We start from the raw sequence: 14,638 nt of genomic DNA, 5'->3' as shown, positions 1-14,638 counted from the left end.
TCTCGTCTCATCTCTCTGATTAGATCCGATAATGTCGATGTGTGTGTGTTATCCTTGTTGAAGGTGTTGGCTTGAAGCCCGCTTTCGGGAAGAAAATTCTCGTGTTGGCTGAACTCATCAACATCTGCACATGTGCGATAATTTTCTTCTTAAAGTCTGACTTCTTATCATTTGGTCACATTTCATAGGGTCTGTGGTAATGTTATGGAGGTTCTGCCGTTGGCAAATAATGGCATCCGATTTTTTTTCTTTTTTTCTGTAAGCAGATTCGTTGACACCCACGGTTGATTTCACTTAGCATTGTTAAACTTAAATACAGTGTACTCAATAATAGTATTACCGTGTGATTTAAAAGAAGGTGAAGTCATTCAAAGCTCTTCAACTAGGACTTCCAATCACTAATTAACATATCGGATCCAATTCAAAGCGAGAAGCAGTAGTATTTTGTGTCTGCCTCTGCCTGGGCAGACGAGGAAGAAACTAAGAAAATGTCCTTGGAGCTTGCCCGGGCGCGTACCGCTGGGCAACACCACCCCTTGCCGTTGCTGCTACTGCTGCATCTTGTTCCCAGCCTTCTGCTGCTTCTGCCGCTCTCGCGGTCGGCGTGGCCTTCAACGGTGGTCATCCATCGGCCTAGATTCCATGGCCCTCTGCCCTTCTACCTCAAAACCGGGTGAGCCAACGTCGTTGAAATGGCGCGACTTTCTCAATGCCGGAGTCAAGTGGTCGAACCAACAAAGACGCACCAGAGGATCATGCAAAACGCAACGATACTCTATCATGTCTCCGTTTTCTTTAATCTTCATTACGTCGGTTGGATTACCTCTGATCTAGTCGTCGTACGCATATATCAAATTCCATGCAAGTCGACTAAAAAATGACATGCATGCACATCATCGGTTTTGTTATACATGCACGCCTTGCACGCTGACAGAGACGTATCTCTACTCAACTCATTTTTGCACTATCTTAAGCACACGTGGAACAGAGATGAGTAGCAATCTGAGAGGAGATATAGCATAGACGTCATCTTAGAGTCTGCCCCCTCGTGCGCGGTGTGAAAATGTGGGACACGGAGGGGTAAAAAAGTCGCATACACACGCAAATTTCAGCTGGTTTTGTACATTCATTATCTATACCGTTTGGGGCCCGTTGAGCCAATCACGCATGCTTTCTTGGTGACAACTTGCATGATCCACACCGTCATTTTTTCTTCTGACATGACAACAACAAGTGAGTAGGTGATCCGTCAATCATTCTTAGTCCACGTGAGCGGGTCAAATCACTGTAATACTCCACCTGTTTTTATTTAAAAAAGATTTTTGGCTCGCTTTATATATAAAGCAACTTTCATCAACTAACGGCACAAACGCATGTCATCACAACATACGCACACACCCAAGACAGGATACGTAGGTGTTGAGTGCAGCGAAACCACTAGGCGGACGACAGTGGCCGGCCGAACTGTGCATGACACAGGATTGGACGGTGCAGTCCTCTTTTCCCCTTGCGCATGGACGGCTTGATGTGTACCATCGTGCGAAAATCGTCCAGAGTATATTATGTGTGTAGCAGCGTTCTGAGCGCAGCGATACCATCCCAAACACTATAAAAGCAATCGGGGTCCTCACCAAAGATCATAACAATGAACCGCAATGACATGGACGACCTCACCAAAGAATGGCATGATATGGCAAGGAGAGAAATCTTGAAGAGGAGAATGGTTGCGCCGGCCGGTGCGTGTTACAGTGCTGGAGATGTTTTCTCTGCTCCATATGGTGCCAATGTCGATGATTTCGGTGCGGGAGTTGGAACAAGCGCCAGAGGTGGATTCAGTGGTGGCGATGAACTTCAAGATGGACTCGATGACGCGGAGTGAAGATCGACCAAGATGATGCCGGACGTGGTTGTCACTTTTGCAAGACCCTCTTTTTCGTTTGTCCTACTAAACTGAAACTTTTATTTACGCGTAAACTGTGTTAAGTTGTTTGAATTTGAACATTTGTCGGAACCTATGTCAAATTCGAGAATTGGGCGTTTTCAGTTTCCAGGTCGATGCGGCGGTGCCCGAGCAGACCCCGCAAAAAGCCGACTCGTAAAAAATATATTCCGCGAATATTCTTTTATACGGGTCCATTTGGGGGTCTGCCTCTGCGGCTGTCCGTGCCGGCCCACAAATTCTCTTTTCTGCAAACTGCAAACGTGTTTTTTGGATCGACGGGATGCGGGGTCTGCTAGAGATGGTCTAACCATATTCATTGCTATTTGCACTGGCTATTGGCAAAGGCGTCGGACCTGACGATCTTGTTCATGAGCCTTCGCAGCCTCTTGGCACCGGGCCCAGGCCTGAGCACCCTGTCGTCGACATTGGCACGGACGGCACCGCAGTCCCCGCGTTGGCCGCACCAGCCGCCGGGCACGAACATCCCGGACGCCGTGCCGTTCCTCCCCTGGCCGAGCAGAAGGTCGGCGTCGATGACATCAAGCACGGGGTCGTCCGGCTCGAACTTGCGCACGAATGGCGCGTCGCTGCCCACCATGTCGTCCCTGTCATCGAGCCCGAGCGCCCGCGGGTGCTGCCTCGCCGGGACGTCCCACTGGATGTGGTGCAGGTCGTGGTTGGCGACGGTGCCCACGAAGCCGGGCGCGTTGCAGAGCACGGTCTGGAAGTAGCCCTCCGGGGAGGAGACGAAGTTGGCATAGTACATGAGGAGCGTCCGCGGCAAGTTGTCCCAGCCCCACACCACGTACTCGACGAAGTCCCGCGACAGCACCACCCACGCCGACCCCGTGTACAGCTTGAACGCCGTCGGCAGCTCCCGCTCCGGCCACACGTTGAAGACTTCCTTCTTCGCCGACATGTACAGCCCCGGGTCCACGATCAGAGGCTTCGCCCGGCCGTCCCTGCAGCGCGCGTCTAATCAGTCGCCATCGTCGCCAACCGACCAGCTGGTCGGTCGACAAATAAGAAATTTAAACTAGCGTAAAAAACGTTCATATGTTCACTATGGGACGAAGGGAGTAGAAAACAGTACTCACGCCTTGTGGCCCAGGTTGCTGGTATGCTCCATGAAGCTGACGTTCCTCGGCAACGTGGAGAATACATGCAGGACATCTGTGTATATATATGTGTACACCAATAATTCAGTTATTTGGGCTCAAAAGCCATTGAAGCAGGAATAATAAGGTAGGACCGTACCGTCCTGGGTCATTAGCGGGTAGTCGGAGGCAGAGAGGTTGATGAACCAGTCCCAGTCGCGGTTGCGGCGGAGGAGCATGGCGCATGCATGCAGGGTGTGGGCCACCATCGTCGGCCCGCGGTACGTCACCATGTCAGCGCGCCGGATCACCTCGACGTTGCCGATGCGCTGGAAAACAGTGTTGTTTCCCACCCGCGCCGCCAACTCCACTCGCTCCTCCACCGGGGACTTCAGGTCCAGGTGCACCACGTACAGGTTTCGCGGGTGGTAGAGCGCGTGCAGCACCCGCCACAGCCGGTCCAGGTCGCCTCTGGACCCAGAGATGAGATAGGCCAGCCGCGGCACGTCGGCGGCCGGCCCCGGGGGCGGGACGTCCGGCTCCGGCTGGAAGAGCCTAGCGCTGGTGGCCGGGAAGAACAAGGCCGGCACAGGGCACAGCGACAATGACGTGGAGAACGTGACGGCGAGTGTGACCGTGACGCCGATGGACAGAGAGAAAGTGAGCAACGCGGCTGCTAGCAGGAAGGACGGCGCGGCGCCGCCGCGCGGGCAGTTAATTGACGGTGAGTGGTGCTCGTCTCCGCCGCCACGGCGGGGCGATTGGGCTGAGGACGGCGAGTGGTGCTCGCAGTCGCTGCGGCCGTTGGCCCCCATGTTTCTTGCTTCGCCGGACACAGCAACACAAGGACGCACACACGGTCCCCGCGCGCGCTATGCAAAGGGCATGGCGACCATTGTCAATAGGCAGGAGAGGGGAATTCGGTAGCGTGATTAGGTTAATCCGTTTGATATGATCAGCAAGGGGGTGCTACAAAGTGAAGTTGATGCAACTGAATGGACGTGAGCGAATGATGTGGAAAAGGCACGGGAGCTATTTGGGGATATATAGTGCGTGGAGAGTTGATAAACATATCCGGACGGAGTGGCGCGCACTGCCGGCAAAGCAGCAGCGACGCGGTTAACACGGCCAGCATAAACCTTCTTATTCCTTGTTTTCTCGTATACGTTGACGTACATTCTCTTCTCCGTACGTATGCCCGCAACGCACTACTCCTTCATCCTCCCTGCCCTGCTCACTCCATACGCTACGCTCTTGTTGCTTGGTCACTGATGATAATCTCTCTCTCTCTCTCTCTCTCTCTCTCTCTCTCTCTCTCTCTCTCTCTCTCTCTCTCTCTCTCATTTTTCACGTGACCATTTTGTTTTGGCAAAAACATGACGTGACCACTTGTTGTCAACTTGTCATACGCTAATCCGATTTGAATTTTTCTAGTCGAAGGAACTGACTTGGGCATATAGATAGACACTAGCAAAAGAGTTCGTGCGTTGCTACGGGAGAAAAAAAATCATAACTTCAAATCTTCAATGGCGATGACCACATTTTGCTGCATCACCGAGATACACTATTACTCTTAATTTTGTGAAACCAAGAACAATTTTTGAAATCATGAACATTGTTTTAAACTTGTGTACATATTTAAAAGCGTGACATTTTTCAAATTCGTGAACACTTTTACAAATTTTCAAACATTTTCTAAAATCTAGAACATTTTTTGAATTCATGAACATTTTATACTATTTGCCAAAAATATTGAAACAATTTTCTTGAATCGGCAAACATTTCTAGAATCAACGAACATTTTTTTATTTAACGAACATTTTTTGAAATGCATGATCTTTTTTTGAATCAGCGAACATTTTACGAATGAATAAACTATTTTCTAAGTCACGAACAGTTTTGAACTTTTAGGATAGTTTTTCATTGATGAACTTTTTTTTGAATTGGCAAGATTTTGTTCAATTTCATTAACATTTTCTAATACACAAAGTATTTAGAAAACATGAACATTTTCCGATTTCTTGAACATTTGTTTTCAAAATTTCAAACTTTTCGAATAAGAAAATATTTTTTAAAAAATCGTGAACATTTTTTGAATCTACAAACATTTCATGATTTATTATACATTTTATTTCAAAAGTACAATTTTTTAAATTTTTGGAATTTTTTAAGTCTCAAATTATTTAAAGTAGAAAAAAATGAAAACAGAAAAGAAAAAAAAAGGAAAAACGAAATTTAAAAAACAGGCCGCCTGGACATGGGCAGGCCCAAACGGGCACGCTGCGTCTTCTCCCAGCGTGCAGAGCGCAATATAGGAGGTCCCTACTACATGGGCCGGCCCAGGCAGGGGATTCCCCTGCGTGGAACGATTTTTTTATCACTTATAGGTGGCATTGATGGGTAATATTTTGCAACTTTGAGGGCAATTTTCGTGATGTACCGTCAGAAGCAATAGCCCCCTTTATTATTAGGTATAGATGGATATACCTATCTAACATTTGGTTGGATTGTAGACCCATAAGTCTAGCTCGCAGCTTCGCGAAGAACTTCTCAAAAAGTTCTTGCGAGGCGCCTCGACCCGAGCTTGTCAAATTAGTAAGCAACAACCAGGATGCTTTTCTCTAAAACTGGTCCAGTCCACCCAATCAATTTGCCGATGGCCAAAGCTGATAGCATGGATCTCTTATCCGCCTTCCCTCCCGACACGGTGTCTCAAAGGCTTTCTATCTACGCCGATGATGTTATCCTTTTCCTTCGTGCATCACCGACTGACGTTTGGAGATTTTTAGAGGCGTCTCAGGACAGAGTTGCAATCTTCTGAAGGGCTTCATCTCTCCAATCAATTGTGATGATGTTCGCAACTATGTGTTGCAATCTTGTCAGACACAAGCTCGCACATATGCCAATAATCTATGTGTTCCCCGATATGGCATGGTCGTGGTCTTCGCTAGGGAGATGCTCTCTCTCTCTCTCCTATGCTTTTCATTCTTGCTATGGACACAATCAATCTGCCGATGGCCAAAGCTGATAGAAAGGATCTCTTATCCGCCTTCTGTTGGGGATATAACTCCTAGGTATAACCCGCACAGGAGGGGTCGGGTCATGCCCTTGGCGACTTAAAGACGAAGAGGCCCGATAAGGTCCAAGAAGACATGAAGATGGCGGTTCATAGAGCAAGCTTATTGAAGGCCCAAGACCCGGAGGCGACTTGAGGCCCAAAGGCGTGAGCCGCCATATGTTAACTTGTTCTGTAAGGCGGGTTTAGTTAGAAACCGAGCCGGTTACGTTTGTATGAGTCGGCTGGGATTTTGTAAGCCGCCGGGCATCAACCTGTATATAAAGGGGTGACCCGGCGGCGAGTTAACTTAAGAAAACAACCGATCGAGAACTAGGTCAAGCGTATTCACTCCCTGGTAATCAAAACCCAAGCAATACAACTAAAAGCAGGAGTAGGCTTCTACCTCATTGAGAGGGGCCGAACCTGGGTAAACTCTTGTTTAATCCCTTTAAGCTAACCTAGTTGCGATGGCTCCACACGTAAGTCCTTTCACTAGAGCATTTGCCATGATAAAACCACGATAGTTGACGCCCACCATGGGGCCAGCGCATGGTAGTTTCGAGTTCTTGAAGGGCAGCTTCTCAGGGATCAAGGGATACGCCGTGGGCCAGATGACCAAGAGTTGTCGTGGCAAAATCTACATTGACGATGCAGGCTAGGGTCCCGACCCGATTCAATCGAATACGGGTACCGGGTCCCCTTTGTCGGAATCCACATCTTCATCGGCAAGACCGGCGAGTCGGAGCCTGAGCCGGACACCTGCACCGACATCATCAAGATGGCTCGGTGCGCACGACCCGCCAAGGTTCAAACCGCCGTGAAGCACGCCTTTATTAGTTTCGTTCACGGGGCGAATCTTGAGGAAGGATCTGTGTCCGGTGGAGAGACAGCCATCTGATCCGGCCAGGCGGTCAGGCCTGTAAAGCCCTCTCGGGGGCACCGTAGTCCTACCAGGGTCCGACTGGGTCTAGATTAGGCTCGTGAAGCCCACAGGCATGCTGCAACCGAACAACCATTGTTGTCGCTGCTCCTGCACCTCCTACCTCGCACCCCACCGCCAAACATGCATTAGATCGAGCCGACCCGTTTCGACCCATATGGGCCCCGATCTAGGCCACCGAAACCGTGGCCGAGCTGCCTCGCGCTGCCACTCGCCTCCCTGCGCCGCCTCGCAGGTATGCAAGCACCGCCACCTCCCGGCCGGAGCCGGACCGTCACCGCCCAAGCCGCACCGCCACCATGGCCGGAGCCGGAGAAGCCCCGCCTCCTGCAACCATGGCGTTGGGAAAGACAAGCCGCCGCCACCGGCGCCACCTGAGCCACGCCCGGCAACCTCTGCCGACGGCGTCGACGGGGAGAGGGGGAGGAGAGGAACAGAGAGGGAGGAGGCACGGGGTCGCGCGTCGCCGCGACGGGGGGTGGGGGACGCGCGTGAGAGGAAAGGGTCGGGTTCGCGGTTAACCGCCCTTTTATCAAACCAATACATCAAATTATCATTCTGATTTTCTAGAGGTGGTTTATGCAAAGAGTTGGGGGGATGGCACCATCATGTCATTGGAGTCTTAGCCAGTTGGCCAGACTTGGGAATACCAATAATTTTCATTTGTTAGTGGAGTAAGACAAAAAAATCTACAAAGTAAATGGTTGAACTAAGGGGACACAAAAAACTATCATTTGAAGTTAATCTCGGAGTGCTCATGCTTGTTATCACTGCATCAGGTTCCATATCACTCAAGTCCCAAACTTCATTCTCAAAATCAAAATCACTTGACAAACACATCTGCAACTCCTCCAACTGCCATCATCACACACATGTTGTCATCGTTAAGAACCACCAAACCACTCACCATATCTTGCCCATGAATCGAAAAAATAAAATTTCATGGATTCCTAGAGCTCCATATGATCTTTGACATATCCCTTCACCTCCTGCAGGGATAGTGTATCCCACTCTATCTCTGCCATTGTTTCATCACCCCCTTAAAACATAGTCCAAGTTAGGACCAATTCGGAGAAATTCACCGCCATAGTGAAAACGAACGTTTAACTGAAATGAGTCAATTGCAAGAAACCACCACACTTGCGGCTAGGTTTGCAGGAAACCACCAACTCGTTAATCCTTTGCAGAAAACACCGGAAAATTTGTTAAGTCGTTGCAAAAAGCACTGATCGGATGATTTGGCCCGTTTAATCACTTTCTTACAAGTGGGGCCCAATTGTAAGGAATTAACTTAGCAAAACAATAACACATACACCCCTAGATCTAAAAAACAAAAGCAATCAGACCCTCCCCACTACCCTCCCCACGGCGCGTTGCCATCCACTACGCGCCGGCGCCACGCCGCTGCCATCTATCCGGCAGGGTGGCGCCCAGGCCGGGTTGCCGGCACGGTGGCGTTCTTGATGCCGAGGTGCGCCACGGCGTCGACGAAGCGCTTGCGCAACAACACGTCCTCCGCCTTGGTTCACGTCGACGTCGATGTAGTAGCTGCACCCGCCGGACACAGACCAACAGAGGGCTTGGTCAGAGAAACAGGGCCAACTAAAAATGCAGCGTAGAGAGCAAGGTTTGATGTCGGCGGCGGCGGGTTCAGGTTGCTGGGGCAGGTTGACGGACCTGGGCGGGAGGCGGTCGTGGTCCTCGAGCACGCGGTCGAAGAAGGGGTCGGAGAGCGCCTCCTGGTTGCCGACGGCCCGCAGGCAGTCGTAGATCTCCCTCCTGACGTCAAGCAGCTGCACCACGCCGCCGCCATGGCCGGATGCGGCGGCGGGCGGCCAGCAGCTCTTGCCCATGCCCTCCTCGTCGCTGTCGTAGGCCATCTGCCTGCCCGCGCGCGGGGCCCTACGTGGCGGCCATCCCGGCGCCCTTTATGGCCTCAAGAGGGAGAGGGGAGGCGAGGTGGATGGTGACGCCGACGTACGACCTTGACCAAGCGCCAGGATCTGATTGCTTTTGTTTTTAGATCTAAAGGGTGTATGTGTTATTTTTTTGCTAAGTCATTTCCTTACAATCTGGTCCCACTTGTAAGAAAGTGATTAAGCGGGCTAAATCATCCGATCAATGCTTTCTGCAATGACTTAACAAATATTTTGGTGTTTTCTGCAAAGGATTAACGAATTGGTGATTTTCTGCAAATCTAGCCGCAAATGTGATGGATTTTTACAATTAACTCTTGAATCCTGGCAGGTGGCTGACCACCGTCGACACCGCCGCTGACGCCGGGCGTGACGGCGGTAGGAGCAGGAGGACGGGAACGAGATGCTGCAGCAGCAGCAGCGATAAGAAGTGGCATTGCCCGGCGGTATGCCGCCGGAGAAGCTTCAAGGACATTCTCTCTCTCTCTCTCTCTCTCTTCCCTTCTTGCTTTGTGCCTCTAGGCACGTAGCCGTACTTGTACTGCTGTCTGCTGCTCGAATCAATTTGGATCCGATCTGAATACTCATGTAGGAGGAAGAGTGGAAGGTATTGCCACGTGGAAATGGTTGGCATGTCACCTTCTATTCGAAAAGGAAAGCTCGCCTACTCACTAAATTCCGTCGACAGGAGAATGTTTTGTCAGACCAGAATTATATAACAAGTAGAGATGAAAAACCTTCCACGCTTTTTACATGAGTATTCGGAGAAAGGGTGAACCATGATATTTAAGCTCCCTGTCGACGAATCAGAATTCAGCTTTTTACGAACCGGGCTAATGCACGTTTTGTTAGTAGTCACATAATAGAAATACAACATTTTGTCCAGGTACAAGGAACAGGGAAGGAAAAGAGCGAATCCCCATTGTACAGACACAAAGTACTTCCTCCGTCTTAAAATGTAAGACCATTTTTTACATCATTATAGTGTCAAAAATGATCTTATATTGTGAGACGGAGGGAGTAACTATTTTAGGGGCATCTCTAATTGAATTTAACTTCTTAAACACCTTTTCAAACTTTAACTCATTTTTTTTGAAAAAAAAACTCCTCAAATCCAAGGAGTTTAAAAAACATGGATCTAGGTCTAGGTGTTTAGTCATCCCGTCCTATTTTTGCCGGGCAACTTTTATCTTAAATTTACTTTTTTAGCTCCGAGCGAGTTTGTACCATATCATAAACTCTTTGGATATTTGCTTAATAAGATGGCTGCATGCATCATTATGATGAAAAAGATGGGGGTAATCCTTTGTTTCGCAAAAAAAGTATCCCCGCGCGTTCTATTCTGACCAACACTAGATGCCTCTTTGTTGAACCCTTGTTGAAGTCAATAAGAACATGGTTGATCTCTACTCCCATTTGGCAAGTGCCACTAGCTAGCAAATCTCAACAACATTTTCCCAACGAAAAGACCCCAAAAAAACCTACGGTTGCAAAACATATTTGTTCTAAGACTGATAGGTCGTGGTGCTCGTGGCGTTTAGATTGATGGAATCGAGAATCCTGAGGATCTGATCAAGGGCGCTCTTGTCCTTGAGGATGCCCATGTGCGACACATTGGGCAGCTCCACCACCTCGAGGACCTGCGCCGGCGAGTCGGACCAGGCCTTGATCGGTCCCATGAGGCTGGCGAGGTTCACCGTCCCGTCGCCGTCGCCGTACACCACCTTGACGGGCCCCGCGTCGAACCCCTCGTCCCCGAACACGAGGCTCTCCACCGTGTCGACGCCGGTGCCCACCAGGCACGTCACCGGCACGCCCGGCTCTGGCAGGACCTCGCCGAGCGGCCGTGTGCGCGTCCGGTACGGCTCCACCCCGTCGGCGAACCCGATGTCGTTCAGGAACTGCGTGACGTTCTTGGCAGAGTAGGTCCGGTTGTGGCGCTGGGAGACGACGAGCGTGGTGTTGCCGAAGACCTTGGGCGTGGGCAGCAGCCAGAGGTTGCTCTCAGAGCTGCGCTGCTCGTCGCGGATGAGGGAGGGATCGACGAAGGGCACGCCGAGGGTGTTGCCGGAGGCGAAGGTGAGCATCTCCTGCACCGACCCGCCCCACGGCGCGGACAGCGTCACCAGCCGCTTGACGTGCGCCGCGCGCCAGGCGGGCGGGGCGCGGGCCAGGAACTGCAGCGCGTACAGCCCGCCGAGGCTGTGCGCCATGAGGATCGCCGGCCTGCCGCCGTTGGCCGCGCACACGGACTCCACCAGTAGCCGGAGGCGCTCCAGGTAGGCGCTGCCCACCTGCGAGGGATGGCCCGGCGCGGCCAGCCCGTAGCGGAAGTCGTAGGGCGCGCCGAAGAGGTCGCGCCCCTCCTTGTACCCGGCCTTCTCCAGCGTGGTCGCCAGGACGTCCATGTACCCCGTCAGGAGTCTGCACACCAATTTTGGCATGTAATGTCATTGTCATTGGTCCATTCCCCGCATCGTGATTCATGCAATCACATTTCTTTTTTTTGTTTCTTTCACATAGGACATGTTTTGAAGTTCAAACCTTTTCAGCGTGACAAAACTTTCTAACTAGAATTCAGGATAAATCTTTGAGAATTTTTTGTCAAAAGTTTATGTCGGACAGTTTGCCATGTTGCAAAGGTTTGAACTTCAAGAGTCTATATGAGAGAAAGTTAGTGTGTCGCATAGATCTTAAAGCAATATTGCAGAGATATAATAGCAGGGCCGGGCTGCAGGCTTTAAAAATCCACGTCGTCTGCGCCATGGACGTAAACACATACTCCCTCCGTTCCAAATTACTCGTCGTGATTTTAGTTTAAATTTGAATAAAAACCACGACGAGTAATTTGGAACTGAGGGAGCAGAAGAAAAGAAGAAGAGCTGGATTACTTGAGGGTTGGGTCGAGGTAGCGGAGGGTGGAGGTGGAGCCGAAGTCGTCGACCCTGGTGTGGACGCCGGGCGCGTTGCGGTAGTCGTCGGCGTCGCGGTCGTAGTAGAGCATCATCCGCTCCGCGAAGCAGCGGGTGAGGGGCGCGACGACGACGGACGGCTCGAACCACATGCGGAACCAGCCGCCGCGGCCGCGCACCAGCGGCCACACCCGGCAGGTCAGGCTGGACGGGCTGTAGTCGTCCGTCAGCCGCGCCTCCAGCTGGTTGCCGCCGGAGCCCGGGATGAGCACCACCGGGTGCAGCAGCTGCCCGCCGCCGCCCCCGCCCGTCGACGAGGCGCAGCACGAGCTCAGCGACAGCATAGCTAACAGCACGACCGTACGTAGTGGATTTCTCTCCATGACGAGTGTTTGTATGATCGATTTTTGGGTTTTCTTGCTTGTCTCTTGCTTGTTTTTGGATTTGGTGGTCGCTGTTTTGTGTGGCGATGCTTGTCTTGGGTGTTGCTCTTGGGATCGGATCGCTTGTGGAGTGGCTAAAAAGGCAGGGCGCGCGTACGGTGGAAATGGTAGTTACGTCGTCCTTGGAGGGGTCGGTAGTCTCGGCTGCGCTGTGAATCTGCGATCGATTCGCGTCTAACTGCTGCTTAATCACGCCACAGTACTGCGTAGCCGCGTAGCGTTCCGTGGTAGCCTACCTGCGATTAAGTGGGGACAGTGACCAGTCACTCACTGCACAGGCTGCGTTGCTGCTACTTGTTACTATGCGCCGTGCAATCGATTGCTCTGTTCATACGCACCCAGCTTCGACCATCTCTACGCCTCGCACTAAATAAGCTTTTCCGCAAAAAATTAGCCCCAAAACTATTCATATTTAATCGTGGCACTGGCAGTGCAACGAACACCAAAAATAATAAAAATTACATTCAGATTCGCCGCTGCGGGTCGGGGCGGGATGCCTCCTGGCCCCCAGCCAGTGACGGCTAGGCCGCCCGTGGTTCCGGTGGGCAGAGGTGGGCATGCTGGACCCCGGCCGGCAGGGCCGACTTCCTCGGCGACTACTGCTGCAGGTCAGGGCGGAGCCAACGGCCCGAGGCCGGCTGTGGTCAACCAGATCACTTCTGACGGCGTTCAGCCTCGTGCCACGCCGCCGCCTCACTACGTCACGAGGCCGGCGCAAAAACGCTCGGGCCCAACGCAGACGAGGCAGAACTCGACTGCTGAAGAGTCTTATGATCCGCCCCGGGGACAGTGGGGGGACGATGGTTATGATGCATATGGGGATGGCCAACACCATGGCTCGTCATCTACGGGAGGTGGTCGTGGTTATGCCTGGCAGAGTGATGGTTCTGCTGAGAGATCTTTTCTCGGCCCTACGGGTGGTTTTGTCGAGGGAGCTTCAGGCCCAGACTACCGGCAGAGAGGTGGTTACTGTGGTCACCGTGGTGGTCGTGGTCGGTACCGCAGACAGCCTCCGCCACCGGCCGTTGTTGACCATGCGGCCTCTGTCGTGGCAGCCGATCCCATTCAGACGACTGCCCTGCCTAGCCAGGCGATGGATGTCCTGACGGCACTGGCCAACGCGGAGGTTCCTGGGACTGGGGTTACAGCTGAGGCAGGCGACAGGAATGATTCAGAGAGAGCGTCCAAGTGGGCGCGTAAGAAGGAGAAGATGTTATTGTTGGGGAACGTAGTAATTTCAAAAAAATTCCTACGCACAGGCAAGATCATGGTGATGCATAGCAACGAGAGGGGAGAGTGTTGTCCACTTGCCCTCGTAGAACGAAAGCGGAAGCGTTATAACAACGCGGTTGATGTAGTCGTACGTCTTCACGGCCCGACCGATCAAGCACCGAAACTACGGCACCTCCGAGTTCTTGCACACGTTCAGCTCGATGACGATCCCCGGACTCCGACCCAGCAAAGTGTCGGGGATGAGTTCGGTCAGCACAACGGCGTGGTGATGATCTTGATGTTGTAGTGTCGCAGGGCTTCGCCTAAGCACCGCTACAATATTATCGAGGATTATGGTGGAGGGGGCACCGCACATGGCTAATAGATCTCAAAGATCAATTGTTGTGTCTAGAGGTGCCCCTGCCCCCGTATATAAAGGAGCAAGGGGGGAGGTCGGCCGGCCCTTGCAGGGCGCGCCAGGAGGAGGAGTCCTCCTCCTAGTAGGAGTAGGACTCCCCTCTTTCCTACTCCTACTAGGAGGGGGAAAGGAAGGGGGAGAGGGAGAAGGAAAGGGGGGGCGCCGCCCCCCCTCTCCTAGTCCAATTCGGATCAGGGGGGGAGGGGGCGCGTAGCCCACCCTGGCCGCCCGTCTCTCTCTCCACTAAGGCCCATGAGGCCCATTACTTCTCCCGGGGGGTCCCGGGAACCCTCCAGCACTCCGGTTTTCTCCGAAATCACCCGGAACATTTCCGGTGTCCGAATATAGTCGTCCAATATATCAATCTTTATGTCTCGACCATTTCGAGACTCCTCGTCATGTCCGTGATCACATCCGGGACTCCGAACAATCTTCGGTACATCAAAACATATAAACTCATAATGAAACTGTCATCGTAACGTTAAGCGTGCGGACCCTACGGGTTCGAGAACAATGTAGACATGACCGAGACACGTCTCCGGTCAATAACCAATAGCGGAACCTGGATGCTCATATTGGATCCTACATATTCTACAAAGATCTTTATCGGTCAGACCGCATAACAACATACGTTGTTCCCTTTGTCATCGGTATGTTACTTGCCCGAGATTCGATCGTCGGTATCTCAATACCTAGTTCA

The 14,638-nt window shown here is 51.9% G+C and overlaps 3 protein-coding genes across 3 annotated transcripts; all 3 read right to left on the bottom strand.

Annotated features, from left to right (window-relative positions):
• Positions 1–17: 17 nt before the first annotated feature.
• On the bottom strand, positions 18–4,821 carry LOC125550513 (beta-glucuronosyltransferase GlcAT14B). Its single transcript, XM_048713528.2, has 3 exons — positions 3,200–4,821; positions 3,040–3,115; positions 18–2,904 (listed from the first exon to the last, which is right to left on the bottom strand). Exons 1-3 carry the CDS (start codon positions 3,852–3,854, stop codon positions 2,262–2,264), a joined length of 1,374 nt encoding a protein of 457 aa, XP_048569485.1. The 5' UTR covers positions 3,855–4,821; the 3' UTR covers positions 18–2,261.
• A 334-nt stretch (positions 4,822–5,155) lies between these two features.
• LOC147974667 (uncharacterized) lies at positions 5,156–10,138 on the bottom strand. The gene has a single exon (XM_087517676.1). It carries the CDS (start codon positions 8,915–8,917, stop codon positions 8,378–8,380), a length of 540 nt encoding a protein of 179 aa, XP_087373802.1. The 5' UTR covers positions 8,918–10,138; the 3' UTR covers positions 5,156–8,377.
• Positions 10,139–10,316: 178 nt separating this feature from the next.
• LOC125550514 (lecithin-cholesterol acyltransferase-like 1) lies at positions 10,317–12,481 on the bottom strand. The gene is made up of 2 exons (XM_048713529.2): positions 11,845–12,481; positions 10,317–11,377 (listed from the first exon to the last, which is right to left on the bottom strand). Exons 1-2 carry the CDS (start codon positions 12,246–12,248, stop codon positions 10,459–10,461), a joined length of 1,323 nt encoding a protein of 440 aa, XP_048569486.1. The 5' UTR covers positions 12,249–12,481; the 3' UTR covers positions 10,317–10,458.
• Positions 12,482–14,638: the final 2,157 nt, after the last annotated feature.

The sequence above is a fragment of the Triticum urartu genome, chromosome 4A, assembly GCF_056163025.1.
Source record: "Triticum urartu cultivar PI428250 chromosome 4A, HENAU_Tu73, whole genome shotgun sequence".
Classification (NCBI taxonomy): Eukaryota; Viridiplantae; Streptophyta; class Magnoliopsida; order Poales; family Poaceae; genus Triticum; species Triticum urartu.
This window is presented reverse-complemented; position numbering and strand designations above follow the sequence as displayed.